The sequence below is a fragment of the Brienomyrus brachyistius genome, chromosome 3, assembly GCF_023856365.1.
Source record: "Brienomyrus brachyistius isolate T26 chromosome 3, BBRACH_0.4, whole genome shotgun sequence".
In the NCBI taxonomy this organism is placed as follows: Eukaryota; Metazoa; Chordata; class Actinopteri; order Osteoglossiformes; family Mormyridae; genus Brienomyrus; species Brienomyrus brachyistius.
Genome location: NC_064535.1, coordinates 13,969,625 through 13,987,308, shown reverse-complemented (window position 1 = coordinate 13,987,308; position 17,684 = coordinate 13,969,625). Strand labels below are relative to the sequence as shown.

At 44.1% G+C, this 17,684-nt stretch overlaps 1 protein-coding gene and 1 long non-coding RNA gene across 3 annotated transcripts in view; one reads left to right on the top strand and one right to left on the bottom strand.

Moving 5' to 3' along the window:
- The window catches only part of cdh23 (cadherin-related 23), a 188,409-nt gene extending 175,122 nt beyond the window's left edge, over nt 1–13,287 (top strand). The window contains exons 51-70 of one of the 2 annotated variants that reach the window (XM_049007874.1): nt 651–820; nt 1,237–1,374; nt 1,473–1,592; nt 2,132–2,309; nt 3,139–3,350; nt 4,157–4,351; nt 4,510–4,623; nt 4,904–5,033; nt 5,559–5,822; nt 5,912–6,073; nt 6,186–6,442; nt 6,540–6,637; nt 6,972–7,092; nt 8,341–8,420; nt 8,709–8,749; nt 9,070–9,130; nt 9,438–9,567; nt 10,142–10,264; nt 10,784–10,894; nt 11,340–13,287. In XM_049007874.1, coding sequence (XP_048863831.1) covers nt 651–820; nt 1,237–1,374; nt 1,473–1,592; nt 2,132–2,309; nt 3,139–3,350; nt 4,157–4,351; nt 4,510–4,623; nt 4,904–5,033; nt 5,559–5,822; nt 5,912–6,073; nt 6,186–6,442; nt 6,540–6,637; nt 6,972–7,092; nt 8,341–8,420; nt 8,709–8,749; nt 9,070–9,130; nt 9,438–9,567; nt 10,142–10,264; nt 10,784–10,894; nt 11,340–11,681 — 3,047 coding nt within the window. In that variant the 3' untranslated portion in view covers nt 11,682–13,287. The remainder of the gene's footprint in view (nt 1–650; nt 821–1,236; nt 1,375–1,472; nt 1,593–2,131; nt 2,310–3,138; nt 3,351–4,156; nt 4,352–4,509; nt 4,624–4,903; nt 5,034–5,558; nt 5,823–5,911; nt 6,074–6,185; nt 6,443–6,539; nt 6,638–6,971; nt 7,093–8,340; nt 8,421–8,708; nt 8,750–9,069; nt 9,131–9,437; nt 9,568–10,141; nt 10,265–10,783; nt 10,895–11,339) is intronic. The other variant, XM_049007873.1, reaches the window with a different exon arrangement.
- A 2,961-nt stretch (nt 13,288–16,248) lies between these two features.
- On the bottom strand, nt 16,249–17,459 carry LOC125739086 (uncharacterized). The gene is made up of 3 exons (XR_007397047.1): nt 17,385–17,459; nt 16,466–16,529; nt 16,249–16,320 (listed from the first exon to the last, which is right to left on the bottom strand). It is a non-coding gene; the product is annotated as an uncharacterized LOC125739086 (long non-coding RNA).
- Nucleotides 17,460–17,684: the final 225 nt, after the last annotated feature.

The following is a 17,684-nucleotide window of genomic DNA, read 5'->3' as shown; positions in this document are numbered from 1 at the left end:
ACATCTTCTCCCGGGAGTACAGGAACGGCCTACTGGACCAGTGTAGACCTCTGTTTTTATTGTTTCAATTTGTTACATATATTTCATATTTTCATTTGAAATCTAGTTGTTTTAGGTAATTTTCAGTGTTTTTATTTGTTTGTATTGCTTGTTATTTTGAAGATATGTTTTTATTTAGTTATTATATAGTTTGTTGAAATTTTAATAATTTTATTTCTAGGGATAGACTGAATGTTGAATGTGTCTGATCTTTAGAGAATCTTACATGAATACACAGTACGAATGTCCATGTTTTGCCCCCAAAATGGGCAAAACATGTACCAGCTGTCATTAATGGTAATTAAAGATAAACAAATCATTATTTTTGTTAAATAGTATTAAAATGTGGTAATGGAAAGTATTTGCCATTTGTATTTATTTTATTTCATTTAGTTTCATGATCTATATTGATAATTAGGGGTCTAAGCAGCTTAGCTGCTGGATCCAGATGTAAAAATTTTTTTTAGTTTTAATTTTTATTTTATCTCAGCGTATGAACATGTTTTCTTATATTTGTGCTTTTTGTTACCAATGATAAGCTGGGTGTAGACCTGGTGTGTTACCACACGAGCTGTTTTCATGTCCATGCTGTGTGTGGTGCCTGTACACAGGAAAGATCCTGGCCAATAGGACAGTGGACTACGAGCAGGTTCAGTGGCTGAACTTCACTGTGCGAGCCCAGGACCAGGGCAGCCCCATCCGGGCCACAGAGCTACCCGTTTACCTGCGTGTCGTCGACGTCAATGATAACAACCCCATCTTCCTGCAGCCCTCCTATCAGGTATCCGAGGGGACTGTGCCAGGTCACCCAATTCAGCTAATCCAACAAAGTACAGGGTGACAGGAAACGCCCTGTCGCTCACATAGCATTAGCACACATAGCAGTGACATGGAATATGCCTGGGATTATAAAGCAACACTCAGCTCACCTCCAAAACAAAATGTATGGGGGAAGCTTTGAAAGAAAGTTATTTATTAAGATCATGATTATCCTTTTAAACAGGACAGCTAACGAACCAGATCGATAACTATAAGCTCGAATTTGTATAAATGGATACAGTGTACAAATAAATAGTTAGAATTTATGTTCAATGTATGCTAGCACCAAGGAAAATTCTATAGTTAAAATGTTCTAATCCCAGTGTAACTTCGATATGTGTTTTAGCATTGTTTTAAGTGCTCTGGGATTCATTCCAGAGGTCCATTTTCGAGAACATAGCCTTGGGAACGGTGGTCGTGAAAGTGAGCGCCACAGACGCCGATTCCGGACTCTTCTCCGGTATCGAGTACAGTCTGGTGGATGGAGAGGGCAAGTTCGGGATCAACCCCGCCACCGTGAGTGAATTTTTGGGCAGAAATGGCCACGCTTTGGCGACAAGCGCACAGAAGCACGATAAGACACATTGATTTGGCACCGTTCCTTTTTATTGCAGGGTGACATCTACATCCTCTCCCCTCTGGACCGCGAGACGAAGTTCCTCTACACTCTGACGGCAGTTGCCCGGGACAACCCTGGGGGAAGTCCCAACAATCGACGGGAGAATTCAGTTCAAGTAGGCAGCTATCGTCACCTATGGCTTCTAACGTGTGCGAGTGCCATTTTTCTCTGCTTCCTCCTGGGCCATTAGGTGAGATGTTCCTGTAATTATTTTCCATCCTTGAATTTTAAACACCGACATTCATACAGTGCCAGTCAAGGCCCATGTACCTCCCTAGGCAACCTTACCCACCGATGTCCTCCACCCTGGCAAACCTCACTGCTCAATTTCACTTTGCCTCAGAAGGTGCTGGGCGGTGGTGGCACCAGCTGTTTGCTGAGTCCAGAAAATGCCCCCTAAGAAAATATATCCTGGAAAATTGCCCATTTTGCCTTTGCCAAGACCTGCCCTGCGTCCATAATAATGCCCAGCTGCAGCCATTAAAGCAAAAGGACCTGTTAAAATGCATCATTCTGAAATGGTGACAGAATGCACATCAAATGTTGAAATTGTTCCGACCAGGAAATTGCATATCTTCAGCATACCTGCCTATCCATCTCCCTCTGCTTTGTAAACAAAAGACCTCTCACCCATTCCCCTTCCCTACCGCTAAGGTGCTGGTGACCATCTTGGACGTGAACGATTTCAGACCTCGCTTCTCGGAGCGAGTCTTCAGCACTAGTGTGTTTGAGAACGAGCCAAGCGGGACGTCGGTGATCACGCTCACCGCCACCGATCTGGACGAAGGGGACAATGGAATCCTGACCTACACACAGAAAGGAAATGGAGCTGGTAATATCTCTGAAATATCTGGTAATATCTCTGAGAAATATATCTAATTAATAAGCATTTACAAATACTAAATACAACCTCGCCAGAAAATACACCAAACATCGAAAAGTATTTTACAGTGTCTGAGTTTGAATTTAAGGCATAGCTTCCAAAAAAATGTATTTAATTTTTAGGTCACAGGCACCATAAAAATAATGTTAATTACCAAAATAATACTATTTTCAGTGAATAATAAGGGAAAATGTATTTTTACGTTTTTACACATACACTGTCAGAAAAAAGAACCAGTACCAGAGTACCAGTTTGTACCTTTACTTGTCACTGGGTCTGTACCCTCAAGGGTCTGCTAACTGTACCATAGCTGTAGGTAAATGTACCTTTTAGTCTAGTTTAAGGTACAGAAATGGACTCTGAGGAACATCCCCACGGTACAAACAACATTAATGTACCCCAATGGTAGGGAAATGTACCTTAAAAGGTAGAATGACATAGAGCTACGGTATAGTTGGCAGATTCTTCATAGTACAGCCCCAGTGACAAGCAAAGGTACTTTTTTCTGACAGTGTACATGAATATTTGCAGGGTCAAAACAGAATTAGTGATTGACGCATGATTGGCGACATAAATAACAGTGAGTCACCACGAATGCATAACCTTCGTTTTTGCAGATCTCAGCAAATTAATTTCTTTGCAGATGTGGAAGTATGTGGTAAACGGGGAAAATGTAAACACAGAAGGCCTGGTGTGGCTTGAATGAGGCCTCGGCCGCCTGTCCCCCCCCCCCGTGACCCGTACTCTCCGTCTTTCTGCCCCCTGTGCTGTCTGTCAGACGCCTTCTCCCTGGACCCGGACACCGGCCTGATCCGCTCTCTGCGCCTGCTGCAGTCCTTCGAGAGCTTCAACCTGACGGTGGTGGCCACAGACCACGGACGGCCGCCACTGTCGGGCACCGCCACCCTGCTCATCAGCGTCATCGACGTCAACGATAACCGGCCCGTCTTCGTCCGGCCTGCCAACGGCACTATCATGCACATCTTGGAGGTGTGTGAGAATGCCGGCCCACTGTTTTGGGTTAGGGTTAGGGTTAGGGTTAGAGTTAGGGTTGGGTTAGGGTTAGGGTTAGGGTTAGAGTTAGGGTTGGGTTAGGGTTAGGGTTAGGCCCGATATTGGCCTGTCTGTCCTGGCCGAAAGTGTGGAAACACTTCCAATCTTTAGAGATTGCAGAACTTTATTTAATTGTTCCTCCAATTATAAATTTAATCGTCCAATGTTTGATATTTGTAACATTTATAATTTTTAGAAACATGGCCACCAATATTTGTGTAGTAATTTTTAAAGCATAATCCCAAAATGCTTGGTGTTTCCACATCTTTGTGTAGTGTATATATGACATATAGGGTACGTCTTGTTTGTGCATTGTAAGCTGTTGGTGAATGCTTTGATATATTGAGGTGATTTTTTTTAATACTTTCAATGAATTTACCCTTTTTATAAACATTTGCAGGAGATTCACCAGTCCGGTTAAATTATATAAGAAGGATTAAATCTTGGGTTTTCACACTGGTCCAGAAGAACTGGAGTCTTGTATGATATAGACTCATTAGCATGAAGCTGCTCATAGATGATCTAGGAACAAGTGTGTCTCTTCATGTTTCGTTAATATTTGTTAAAATTAAGATTTTGTGAGAGTAAATTGATTCTTCAGTGTCTATGGGTGATCAGTAGTTTTTATAGACACTACATTTAAATCAATACAAATCAAACATACTTAAACGATGACTTAAAATCCAACAAACCACTTGACTGAAAACCAGGAGAGTTCCTCTGAATACCTGTTACTCCTCCAGGAACAGCCCCCAGGCCTGGTGGTATATGAGGTATTTGCTACAGACGGGGATGAGGGCGTGAACGGGGAGGTCCGCTACGCCTTCCTTCAGACTGGAGCAGGCAACCGGGACTGGGAGAACTTCCACATCGACGCCCTAACTGGAGTCATCACCACGGCTGTGCGGCTGGACAGGGAGAAGCAGCCCCTGCACAGTGTGAGTGATTCCTGGAAGTTGATGAGGGTGCAGAACTTGCCATTTTCAGTAAAGGGGAAGACTGACACTGCCTTAAAGTGTAAAAGACAATGTAAATAGCTTTAGAGAACTGAATCTCATCAGTTGATGAAGTGTGGCATGATTATGTGACTGTCCAGCTGATCATCGTGGCCTACGACCTTGGCCAGCCAGTGCCTTACGAGACCACACAGCCCCTGCAGGTGGCGCTGACAGACATCGATGACAATGAGCCCGTCTTCCTGAAGCCCCCGGTTGGTGTTGGGAATGTTATGCTTAGAAAATGAGCAGAACAGGAGATTGCTCGAGATTTCCATGTTATCCATTTAAAAGCATTTTATGCTTCAGTTTTACTTTTGGTATTGAAGTTTGACAGTGCAGTATCACTGAGAAGTTGGTGTGTGCATCGTTACTGTTTGGTCTTATTATGTGGAGAAAGGTCCATGCTTTCAGTTACATGTTGGTAATGTGTATCTGCGTTGGTTCATCCTTGAGTCTCCCCGGCCTTGTCTTTGTGTTCCCGCCATCGTCCAGCGGGGTAGCTTGCCGTACCAGTTGCTCTCAGTGCCGGAACACTCCACTCCAGGCACTCTGGTGGGCAACGTGACAGGGGCAGTCGATGCAGATGAAGGCTCCAACGCTGTAGTGTACTACTTCATAGCAGGTCAGTTGACTGAGGAATTGCCGTATATAGTTTAGAGGAGCTATGGAAAATGTCTTAAAAGACCTGCAAATGCCCTTATCTCTTGAAGTAATGGTTTTTGCATTTATGAAAATATTTTTCAATAGGCAAGCTCTGAATGAATTATTAGTAGGAATTTAGAACCAGGACCCAGAAATGCATATGTATAATAAAAATACTTTGTCGATAAGCCTCAACAATGGAAGGAATTAATTCAGTGTAACGTATTAACAGACAAAGCTTTTTATCTTCAAAGCAACAAAAGATTCAATGAAGGAAGGAGAATAAAGGATTTGGAGCGTGATAGGGAATTACATTCGAAGAGTGAAATCATGGAGAGACTAGAGTTGAACTATGTGAAATAATGAAATATTCTGAGCATTGAGTATGGATGGACAATGATGTTTTGAGCATCAACTCCAGACCATTTGAGCTCTTACTGAAGTTCTCTGAGTTGGAGCTTCCCAAGGGCCCCTAACCCTGAATCTGATAACACACCGATGACAGGGGGCAACACTGAGGGGAATTTCGCCCTGAGCCCATCTGGAGCCCTCCGGGTGAGGAAGGACCTGGACCGGGAGTACATCCCTGTGTACTCCATCATCATTAAGGCTTCAAGCAACCGCAACTGGACTCCCCCGCGGAGCCAGAGAGCATCGAGGCTCCTCAGCCTGGACCCCGGTCGCGACCCAACCCTGCAGGAGGTGCGGGTCCACCTGGAGGACATCAATGACCAATCTCCACACTTCACCAAGCCAGAGTACACTGCAGGTGGATCCCGACTATGTCTTCTCTATGTTCTGAATGTGATCCATTATGCATCATGTTGATGGTCTGTGTTGACCTCCCTTGTTCCCCAGGTGTGGCTGCAGATGCCAAGGTGGGTTCAGAACTAATTCAGGTCCAAGCTGTGGACAATGATATAGGCAACAACAGCCTGGTCTTGTACAGTGTATTGTCCATCCGCTACATCAGGCTGCAATCCAATGATTCTGAGGACATCGGCAATGTCTTCATCATCGGTCAGTCTTCATCCTGCACTTCGTAGACATGCTGGGTTGCTTGTATTGTGTCTATCAGGTCTTTATCCTAGTATGTGGCATCTTTTCCTTTGCGGAAATCCTTATTCAACAGGTGAGACAGATGGAATTATTCGTACCTTTGACCTTTTTACGGCCTACGCTCCGGGATACTTTGTGGTGGAGGTTCTGGCCCGAGACCTGGCTGAGCACAGTGACGTGGCACTGGTGGGCATTTACATACTGCGGGATGACCAACGAGTGAAGATCGTCATCAACGAGATCCCCGAGCGGGTGCGCCTGTTCCAAGAAGAGTTTGTCAACCTGTTGGCCAACATCACCGGAGCCATTGTCAACACTGACGACCTGCAAGTACGTGCCTGTGTCAGACAGGACCTACTGCCAGCAGGCCAGCCCGACATCCCTGGCCCACATCTATGCTGACCTTCCTCTCGTTTCTCATTTTCAGTTCCACGTGGATAAAAAAGGTCGCGTAAACTTTGCTCAAACAGACGTTCTTATCCATGTTGTCAACAAGCAGACTAATCGCATCCTTGATGTTGAGAGGTAAGCAGAGGAAGTTGAACAGATGATGTTGTGGATGTGCCGTACAGTAACTGCCATTCTTCCAGCCATTGACAGCTGGGTTAAACCAAAAAGTTTCACAAAATTTTACTTGAGAACTGAGGATGAGGCAACAACTGAAAGCTACTGGCAACTAAATTCAAATTGACCTAAACTCTAGTGAGCATAAATAGCAAATATCCAACCAGAAAGTGAAACTAACCCAATATCCAAAGCTTCCAATAATGCAGCTATCTTAGTTAATGACCCAGACCTAGTGGTACTACTGCCTCACAATGGGAGCTTTGCTCCGCCTCCTCACTCTCATTGCTGCCAGGGTCATTCAGATGATTGACGAGAACAAGGAGCAGCTGAGGAACCTGTTCAGAAATTACAACGTCCTGGATGTCCAGCCTGCCTTGAGCAGGAAAGCCCCAGTGGACATGACCACCCTCCAGGTGTGTGTGTGTTTGTAATTATTATATTGTGGGAAGCAGATTTTCCCACATTGTGATAAAAACCTGTAACTTCTTACCTTGTGGGACATTCTTTCAGTCCCCACAAGGATAACCTCAATTTTATAAAATTCTGTGAATGCAATCAAAAAACTAAAATAGTAAAAAGTCTTGTATTTTGTTTGGCTGCTTATGGTTAAGGTTAGGGTTGTGAAGGGGTTAGGGTTGTGATAGTTGGAATTAGGGTCATAGCCATACTGTAGAAATGAATGGAAAGTCCCTATAAATTTATGGATATATGGACTGTGTGTGTGTGTGGGGGGGGAGGGGGTTTGCATAGATCACATCTGAGGATCAAATTGTCCCCAAAGTGCGGTAAAACCTGAAATTTCTCTACTTCTGGGGACATCTTTTGAAGGCCCCATTTGGATAACCTCAGTTTTATAAATTATCTGTGAATGCAGTCAAAAAAGTAAAAGTGCCAAAAGTCTTGTATTTTGGTTGGTTACTTAAGGTTAAGTTTAGGAATGGGTAGGGGTTAAGGGTGTCGTGATTGGGAATAGGGTTTTTCTCACTGAAATGAATGGACGGGTCCCATTTAGATAGGTACACCAACCTGTGTATGTGTGAGAGAGAGAGAGAGAGAGACACACACACACAGATGGAATGTGAGAAAGGGAAACTACCTGTTTGTTTGTGTTTTTTCTGTGTTCCATGTTAAGTGGCTTAAGGGCATCGCTTGAGTAGCAGATTCATGCACATTAAATTTCATTATCTCACTATATCAAAGTTGCCATATATAATATACTTGCTTTGAATGATTAACCTTGACCAGGATTAACAGTTTGAATATGGATGATTACTTTTAAATTACTTGATAATTTTTAATATAAGTTATTGCTATGGATGGCATCTGCAATATGGCAGCCTCCTGACCTCTAATGTGTCTGTAGAAAAGCATGTTATTAAATGTGTGTTTGACTCTGAACATTGAGAGTATCCATTGAATGTTGCTAACAGCATCACATGGTTATTTGCATTTCCTTGTTCCAGTTATTTTAAGCTTCCTAACTGGCTGCTAATGTTTTATTTCTGCGACTTATGGTTTGATGCCCCCTGCTGAATCTTTGTCTTCTGGTGTCATCAAATTCTCAGTTGAAATCAATTCATTTGCCCTTTAAGTGGCTGCTATTTGCAATGTGGATTATCTGGGGTGGAAATAATTTTTTGTTATTTCTCTCTTTCCTGCAGATGACCACCATCATCCTAGCTGTGCTGCTCTTCCTCGCCGCCACGCTCTTCATCTCCATGATCATGTACTACCGCGCCGTGTAAGACTCAGTCCATGAATACGATTCATCTATAAATCAGCTTCTGTCCTAAGATCGTCAGGCTCGATGCTGTTGCTTAAGAGGAAGCCTTTGAGACATTCCCGATAACATCGTGCGCCTACGCAAACTGCATTTGTGTGCATTTCCGCAGCAGTATCGCAACGTATTCCATCCTAAAGCTTTTATAGGCTGCCCCCCCTTATGATGTTTCACAATGCAGTCACTTAGTGAAGCAACACCGTTTCCTCTAACCCGGTTCCTCTCTCTCTCATTGTCGTTTTGCTGTAGGCACAAGAGGAAGCTGAAAGCCATCGTTGCAGGCTCCACAGGTGCGTGGCACACAAAGAGGGGTGATCCTTTGCTCGCTATCCTCCAATGCACTGCAGGAGGCCTGGCTTCTTTTGCATTACCTTATATTTTATCTATTTAGTAAACAACTTTTATCCGAAGCGACATAAATTTTTTGAGAAGGGATTTTGAGCGGAGTCAAAATTGCTTAGGGGTTCAACTGAAACCACTCTGTTGATCCTGGGATTTGAACCAGCAACCATCTAATCACAGACACAGCATCCTAACTCGCAAAGCCAATTATAGTCTAATTATTGTGGTGTGGGAATTTGTCCAGCTCTGTCTGTCCTCCACTCTCCAGGGAACCAGGGCCTTATGGACATCTTGGACATGCCTAACACCAACAAGTACTCTTTTGAGGGGTGAGGATCCTTACAGAGTGCTGAGGAGACTGGAGAAGTCAAGCGTGCAGAAGCGCAGGCCGGCATGCTGACAGACACACTGTGTCATGTCCGCATGTGGTGGTTTGGATGAGTGTTTCCATATATCAATACCAAAAATTTCACTCTTACACAATTCGCTTGATCTTCATGCATAGACTGAATAACGATAACTTTTTACTCCAAGCCAGTTTCACTTTGCTGAATAGGGGCTTCTGTCTCACAAGTCGTCACTAATGCTTTCCATTCTTACTTGCCGCTGTTTATCCATTGGTACCACATGGTCAAGGGCAAACCCAGTTTGGCTGGATCCATTCTGCCGGAACCTGGAGCTCGCGGCGCAGGCTGAGCACGAGGACGACCTCCCGGAAAACCTCAGTGACATCACCGACTTGTGGAATAGCCCCGCCCGCACGCATGTATGTGAGGCTGCACCCCCGCCATCCGGGCTTCCGTCGTGTGCCATAGCTGCAGAACCCGACAAAAATTCATTAGTTGAGCAAAGGACCCTGAACACAAAGCTGAGCACGCTTTACGTGATTTTACATTTAGCCCAGAAACATAACGAGATTTGCACGTTTTCTTCCACGGTGCACAAACCACATCAACTCGCCATTTAGCAACTGAGTTCCATTCTAACGACCAGGTCATTAAGCAAAGTGATCACTAAGCAAAAATTACAGCAGTATAGGCATGACCACGACTGCTTACGACTTTATTTCAGCCTTCCAATTTTTTACTACCATCGTATTTGCAAATGGTCATTAACTGAGGTCACTAAATTTGGAGTAGTTGTACAACTATCCAGAGCTAATTATTGTCTAAATGCAAAAGGGCACCCAATACCAACATAGGTATTACCTGGAAAATTCCACAAACGCAGATGATGCATGAAGGCCCTATGACGAGCTGTCCTGTGGCTTACTTGTTATACGAAGACCTTTGTTGGATGTATTTTAATGGACTGAATGCTGTGCCACCCACTTACTCCAGGGCACATTTGGCCGTGAGCCCCAGGCCTCGAAACCAGAGGATGACCGGTACCTCAGGGCTGCCATACAGGAGTACGACAACATCGCCAAACTGGGCCAGATCATGCGGGAGGGGCCCATCAAGGTGAGGCCCCCATCACGATGCCCTCGCGCAGTTACAATCAGCCCATCCTACACACATATTCGTAACCAGCAGTGGCACAGTTTTCAGCCCTCAATACTGCAGCCACAGATATTAACCTGTATCACAGCATCTGTCAACCATTATGTCTGGTGGTGGTATTGAAAGACAGTCAGGTTAGTCTGACAAAACAAACGTAGCCGTTTTTTCTGAGGGCGAATGCAGGGGTGTGGCTACAGGGGAACTGGCCCAAGTTTAAAGTTTTACTGGCCCTTCCCCTGTCACTCACTGATTCGGAACATATCATTGGCTAATGACAAGGTCCCACTATTTGAATTATGGCCGACTTATTCCCTCCAATGTAAATTACCCTTGCTTTTCTCCCAGGACATGTTTAATGACCTTCGGTGAGCTTGTATATGACAGAGGCACATGCGAGTCCAGAGAAGGGCAGTTGCTGTAAGCTGTCCCGGTACGGTTCGGGTGCCATGTTCTAACTGAGCGTGACTGCTGTCCTACCAGGGTTCCCTCCTCAAAGTGGTGCTGGACGACTACCTGAGACTCAAAAAACTCGTCGCGGCCCGACTGGTCGCAAAGTCTACCGGGAACGGCGACCGGTCATCCGTCACCGAGGTGGGGGTAGGCGGGTTTGAAGACTCGTGCTGTCCCCTTCCCAGCCTCTGGGCGGCGCTCTTTCACTGATTTTTGATCCCTCTTAGCGTAGTGTTGTCCTGCGTCTGGTAGCTCTTCTCCTTGCTTCTAGAGACCCTGTAAAGGGTGCCGTCTCACCAATCTGGGGTCCACTGTGATCTTTTCCTCTTGGAGTCTGCAGCTGTTGCCCTGTTTATACATATTTATTTCTCAGAAGATATCAGCCTTGATTTCATCAGAGATTCTGCTCTCCTCTCTGAGCGATGGCTCTGAAGCTCCCCTTCCGCTCTGTTCTCTCACTGCTCCTTATTTCCTTCAGATGAAGTGTCCTGTCACATTACCTTGATGGAGATACACATCCTCGTCCTTCAGGCGAAAACCTCATCTGCTCATCCTCACTGTCTCATTCCTTCCCTCCTACCCCCAGCTGATCCAGAGCGACCTGGATGAGGATGAGGATGAGCGCATGGTCCTGGGGGGTGGGCGCGGCACCCTGCGCCTCAAACACAAGCTGCCCGTCGAGGTGCGTGGCCCCGAGGGTGTGCACGCAGTCCACAGCAGCACAGGTACGCTGCTGACCTCCGACCTGAACAGCCTACCAGAGGATGACCAGCGGGCCCTGGCACGCTCCCTGGAGGCTCTGCATGGGGATGGGGGCCTCTACTCGGAGCGCAACGCCCGCACCGAATCTGCCAAGTCCACCCCGCTGCACCGCACCAAGGACACCGACGCGCTGTCTGTCAGCCCGCTGGAGATCACAGAGCTATGACTAGCGGAGGCCTCACTGGTCTGAGCGCACAGTGTGCACATGTGTGTCACGCCTCTCCTCTTCCCCTCCTCCTCTGGACGGGACAGTTTTGTCTGGTGTGCCCAGTCGGGAAGAATGAAGGAGACTTCCCCTGCAACAAGTTTGATGCATTAAATCTTGAAAGTTCTGAAGTCTGTCAGAAGAAATGTTGGGTTTTTGAACTGTTTCAGACAGAACTGTGCATGAAACCAGAGTGCAACCATCCTAAACTGTGAGACCCGCAACCTGTGAGCTGCTAGAGCAGCCTAAGCCGCCCTGCTGGAGGCAGGATAACCGAAAAATTACATTTAGAAGATTATGCCAGAAAAAGGGGCACGGTCCCGATTGTGGACAAGCCATGACCCCAGAGACATCCACCAAGCTTCTGGGGAAGGGTCTCAATGAGGGGGATTCTGTCCTCACCCTGGAATCATATCCTCAAGTACTCGATTTTCCAGGGGAGAGCCAGAGAAGGAAGATTCGGCGGAGCTCCAGACCGTCGAAGCTGACACACAGGTCGCGCACGCACACGCAGACCAGCGACAGGCCACTGCAGAGTCTTTTTTTAAATATTCATTTCAAAGTTTGAATTTTTTGTGATTAAAAGATTCAGTGGTATAGACATGGGGGAGGGGTGCAAGGTAACCTTTTTGTACCAAGACTGAAGGAGCTGCACAAAAGAGACTCCTGTTTCCCCGTCCTCGTATGCAACAATGAAACTGAGAAGCCTCCTCAAGTTATCTGTCTCAGGACTTTGCTTTCCTGCACCCCATTAAATTCCCTAACCCATCTGGACAGCCCATTTAAGAAGGACCCACTCCTTTACCGGACGTGGCCTGGCTGTCTCACCTCTTCCTGTCTAAAATCTTGTTACAGGGTCACTGCGATATAAGATTATAGGCAAATGGCCAGGTTTTATGCCTGCAGGCTTGCCTGCTGAGAAGGGTGCGGATTACAGGAAGTAGATATTTTTATTCTGCTTTTCATGGAGAGGAACACAGGGGGCCTTGCTGGGAAATGAATCTGCTGAAAAAAAAAATATTTTGGGAAGCACATTGGTGTGGGTTTGAAGATTTGTATATGGCCACCAGTGACGCAGAAGGCATATACAGTAAACAATTCAACCTCTTCACACCCAAGCTAATAACGAAATAAGCACTGCCATCTATAGACTAAGTGTGTATGGGTCCATTTTTACAATGGTTTATTTTCATGGCAAATGTATGAAGGGGAGGCAATATTTTCTTGATGAATCTGCAAAATTGAGTGTAGTGTTAAATATACGTCCAGGATGTAATTGTGTTCAGAAATGCTTTTTGTTTCTTTTATGTATTTGTTTTTATTTACAATTTTTATATGCAAATGTGTGCACTCATTTTGTTTTTGTTTTTTAGCTTTGTTTTGTATGTTTTTATTGTTATTGGTGTTGGAGCTGATTGTCGCGACCATTGAATGATGTAATAATTAAAGGTATGATTTGGGCCCGTTTGTTGTCAGGCCTGCTGGAGATTCTGTGACCACACTTGACATCTGACAGTCTCTCCCACTGATAAAACTCCGGTCGGTTATTAAAACATATCAACAGGCATTGTGGGCTGTTTGTCTTTCATGTGCTTGGTAGTCATTACTGCTCTAACTTTAACCTGAGTACTGTGACACTGCTCAAGTCCATCTCCTCAAACTTAGACATTCCCAGTAAAAGGACATTAACTGAAAGCAAATGTGGATATTGCAGTTAAAAATACAGGTATCACTGGCATTTAAAATGAGTTCTTCTGCCGTCTATACTAATACTATTTTACCATACTCTGTTACTCAAGAAATAGTTTGGGTAACAATAACCATTTACATTTCATTAATATGAGTGGATCAGTAGTTAGTACTGTGGTCTCACACTTCCTGCGCTGCAGTTTGGATGCCCCCCCCTGCTGTGTCTGTAGTGTTTGCATTCTCCACTCCTCTCTAAAGTGCCTGTGGGGTCTGTGTGTGATAACCTGGTATCCTAAACATGCTGTCTTGCGCTCTGTTTTGGATTAGCACTTATAGAAAACTGATACATTGTATCTTATAAGTGGACATAAAACCATTTCCTACTCATTCCTGCAATACCAGATCTAGGGTATCCATAGTAAGTGAAGTGTGGTGTTTGATCATTATTTTTCCTGTTTTTAAACATTGTAACACCCAGTTGCAGGTGTAAAACAAGCCACAGTCCTGCTGTTCTACAACCTGGACAACTGACACCGAGTTAAGATGGAGGTAAGAAACGTTTTCATTGTATTCAAAATTTTATTAAAATCGTACTTACAGAAACGAAAAACAGCACTGGGCAGACCTCTCAAAATCTTGCCAGAGCATTAACCTTTGCATTCATTTGCTTTCAAAAATATTACAGCAAGTTTTTCTTTTATGTTCAACGGCTGCCGGTTCACCAGTATTCTTCTGAGATTCTTCCTTATAGCTTTCATTGCTCTTATTCACAGGAGTAGCTTAGATGTTTTGGAAATAATTAGGGGTGTGTATCTCAATAATATGCATCTAGATAAATGTTTTTGATGTAATACTGCAAAAGGACATTTGTACATGTAAGGATTTATATCATTTGATTAATCCTGATTGAATAGGAATTAGATAGATTCAAAAACAAGCAACTAATTTTTTTACTGCAAGAACCATGTGAGACTGGGTTTTGTGACCGTTTGTTAAAGCACGGAGCAGGGAAACAGGACAGAGGCGATGGTCGGGGAAACATGGGGTTTATTAAAGAAACACACCAGGCGATGCAACAAACGGACATTAAACGTTAATGACAGACCTGGGGAAACAGACTTGAATATGGACTAAATACAGGACATGACATCAGAACAAAAGCAAGACAGCTGATACGATGGGAAGTCACACGCAGGTAATGAGGTAGGCGTGGCACGCAGGAGGACTGGACACGCAGGTCATGACAGAACCCCCCCCCCCCCCCCCCAAGGCAAGCACTCCGTGCCCCAAGTGGAGCAGCTGACAGGACGAGACCGGGAAAACAGGACCTGAAAAACAAGACGAAAGCACCACCGGGCCACAGGGAACAGAACTGAAACACAGAACAAACAGAAGGGCAGAAGCCAGGACAAAACCTGACACAGAACGGGAAATGCAGACAGGCAGGAGGGACCCCTGGCGGCCGCGAGACAGGAGCTGGAGCGGACCACGAAGAGGCTGAGGAGGAAGCCGGAGGGACTAACGGAGGGGGCAAGGAGGAAGACAAAGGGGGCACCAGGGAAGGCGAGGAGGGACAGCCGGTAATGAGGTGGGCGTGGCACATACGAGGACTGGACGCGCAGATTATGACAATGGGTTACTTATGACAATGGGTAACTGAAGTTGATTTTAAAATTCCAACATTGAAAAAGTATTACAGTAATACAGATTTTTGATGTTGTGATGGGTACTTCGATTATTGAAGCTTGATCAGTGTTTGGACATTTTCTTTCTTGACCTGGACCGAGGAGTAATAATCAGTGTAGCTGTTTTGTACATTCTTGGGTAACAGAAGCAAAGCCAGAGTTGGAGATGCTCATAGGGAGGGAGACCACCACAGTTTCCCTGCCTATTTACCTGCAGCAACTACAAGATACAATGTATATGTTTGCTTCTTGCAACTTTCATAATTTATCAAGATACAAACAAATTTGTCAGCAGCTAAAAGTTCTTACAAAAAAATGTAAATATACATTCTATAAATTCTCGTGGTGGATGTTTTGATCCAGTTCTTTTTTGCTCATTTACTTTGTTTTCTATTATTACTTAGACTTTTTTGCAGTAATTTATTTCAAAGAAGACAAATTAAAATAATAATGTAACACTCATGTCCATTTGGACATTCACTGTCTGTTCTCCATTTTCCAGGAATATATGACGTAAAAACTCAGTCTCACATTTGTATCATCTTTCCCCCTCTGGTGCCACCTGGTGGCATCAAGCAGTAACATATCCATTTACATGGGCTAATTATCAGTCGCTAATATGTATGAAGCTGGTACAAGACTGTGTAATCATGTGAATCGCTGTCACTTAAAGTCAAAATGTGTCAAAAGGTGTGACTACAATCACTGTCATTATTGTGTGATCCAGTTCTAGTTTGACAGAAGATTTTTTGAGTCAGACAGATCACCAGCATTTGCATGCAGAACTGGGCCCTTTTCGGATCAGCCCTGCTTTCCTGATATGGTCACAAGACAGAAAAAAATACCCTGCAATTCAGTCACACCTGAATAATGCATAAGAATCTCTGACAAGTATAGCAACAAAATACCACCAAGCCATTAGAAGATCAAGAATCATAATGAAATTATTTATCATTTGCCAAGTACCAGGTATACGAGGAATTTTGGTAACACATTGCTTGAGGGGGCAGAAATAATATAGTATTATAGCAATACACTTCATACCCCTAAATGATGCCAGCTTGGGCTAATGCCCATCTTGTGCTTGCCAGGATCCACTCATGCACCAAAATCTCCTGCGTAGATGCTGTTGTATTAGCTCTGGACAGCAATAACTCCCTTTAACTCCCTTACTCAGAGGCTTAGTCACAGATCTCAGTGTCATCCAGCATGCCACCATGATTCTCCTGAAAACCCACAGGCACGTTCCTAATATCAATATCAATAATGACCTACACCATGAATACATTGCTGCATTTCAGAAGGTGATGCAACTATGACTCTTCCTATATAATATGATGAAGGAGGGTGATCTTGGATTTGTTAGCCTACCTGTACGTTTCTGGCAGTTTCAGGAGGGTGCTGATTTCGAACACGTCAGCATTCCTTCTCTACCCTAATAGAAGGAAGACATGTGGATGCAGGAGCAGTGGTCAAGGTGATAAGAGGCGCTACAAAAACACCACAGGGATAGCAGGTGTATCACCAGGTAGTCAGGCACAAAGACAAGAAATTAACCTCCAGCCAATCAAAGGTATAAATACAGATCAAAGTGTGTGGGATCAGAAATCCATCAGTGTATTCAAGTCTGGTTACGGATCCTTCCTGATTTTGGAGAAAAGTATGCAAATAATACAAATGCTTGCACATAGCAACAATTCCTCCCATATATCAAACTCTGTCTGTAAAAATCACTCCTATGCAGATTCTCACAGTAAGAATGTCCCAACCAAGTAAATGTCCTTGGTGTTATACTGTCAATGTTACGCTTTGAAAAACAGGCTACATTTTTGGAGATGATACACAGCCAGTATACGTGGATGGTCTGTATTTCTAGCATGCTGAAATCATGATGACCTTTCAGCGCAAATTCATGCAGCCTGCATAGGAAATGAGAAAGTGGACAATGATATCATTATGAAAGTAATGTGTTTCAAGTGTTTTTTCTGTGAACAGAAATTACTACAAAAAGAAAAATATAAAAGAAAAGCCATCAAAAATATCTCTTTACAAGAATAATTTGTGATTAACTCATTAAGCATATATGTAATTCTGTATATAAGAGATAAAAGAGCTCATCATTAAGTGTTTATCATACAAAGTTATCTGACATCATGAAAAAGAATTTCGTCACTGCTATGACATAACCAGGCTCAGAGTGTCCAGTAGGACAGGGCAAATGCACTGAAATCACTAATCTCAGAACTACTAGAAGGACTGCGCTGAAATCGCCAAATTATTTACCATTTACCTTTGATATCAATAAACCATTATAACCTCTGTGGTGAGATTGCGGCCATGATTTCAGGAAATGGCTCCATCTTCTGGTCAGCGTTAAAAAAAAAAACCTTTCCTGCATGCGTTCGGTAATGAACCATTGAACGTATCTCATCGCCTAAACATACACAGTATAGTCTCTTTTTATTCATCAGCTATATCTCTGACTGAATGTGAGAATTATGTTATTAACGCGCATATACAAAAGGCTCGGCTTCCGGGACATTCCGTATCCCGGAATGAAATTCGTTTATTCCAGGACAGATGACCAAAA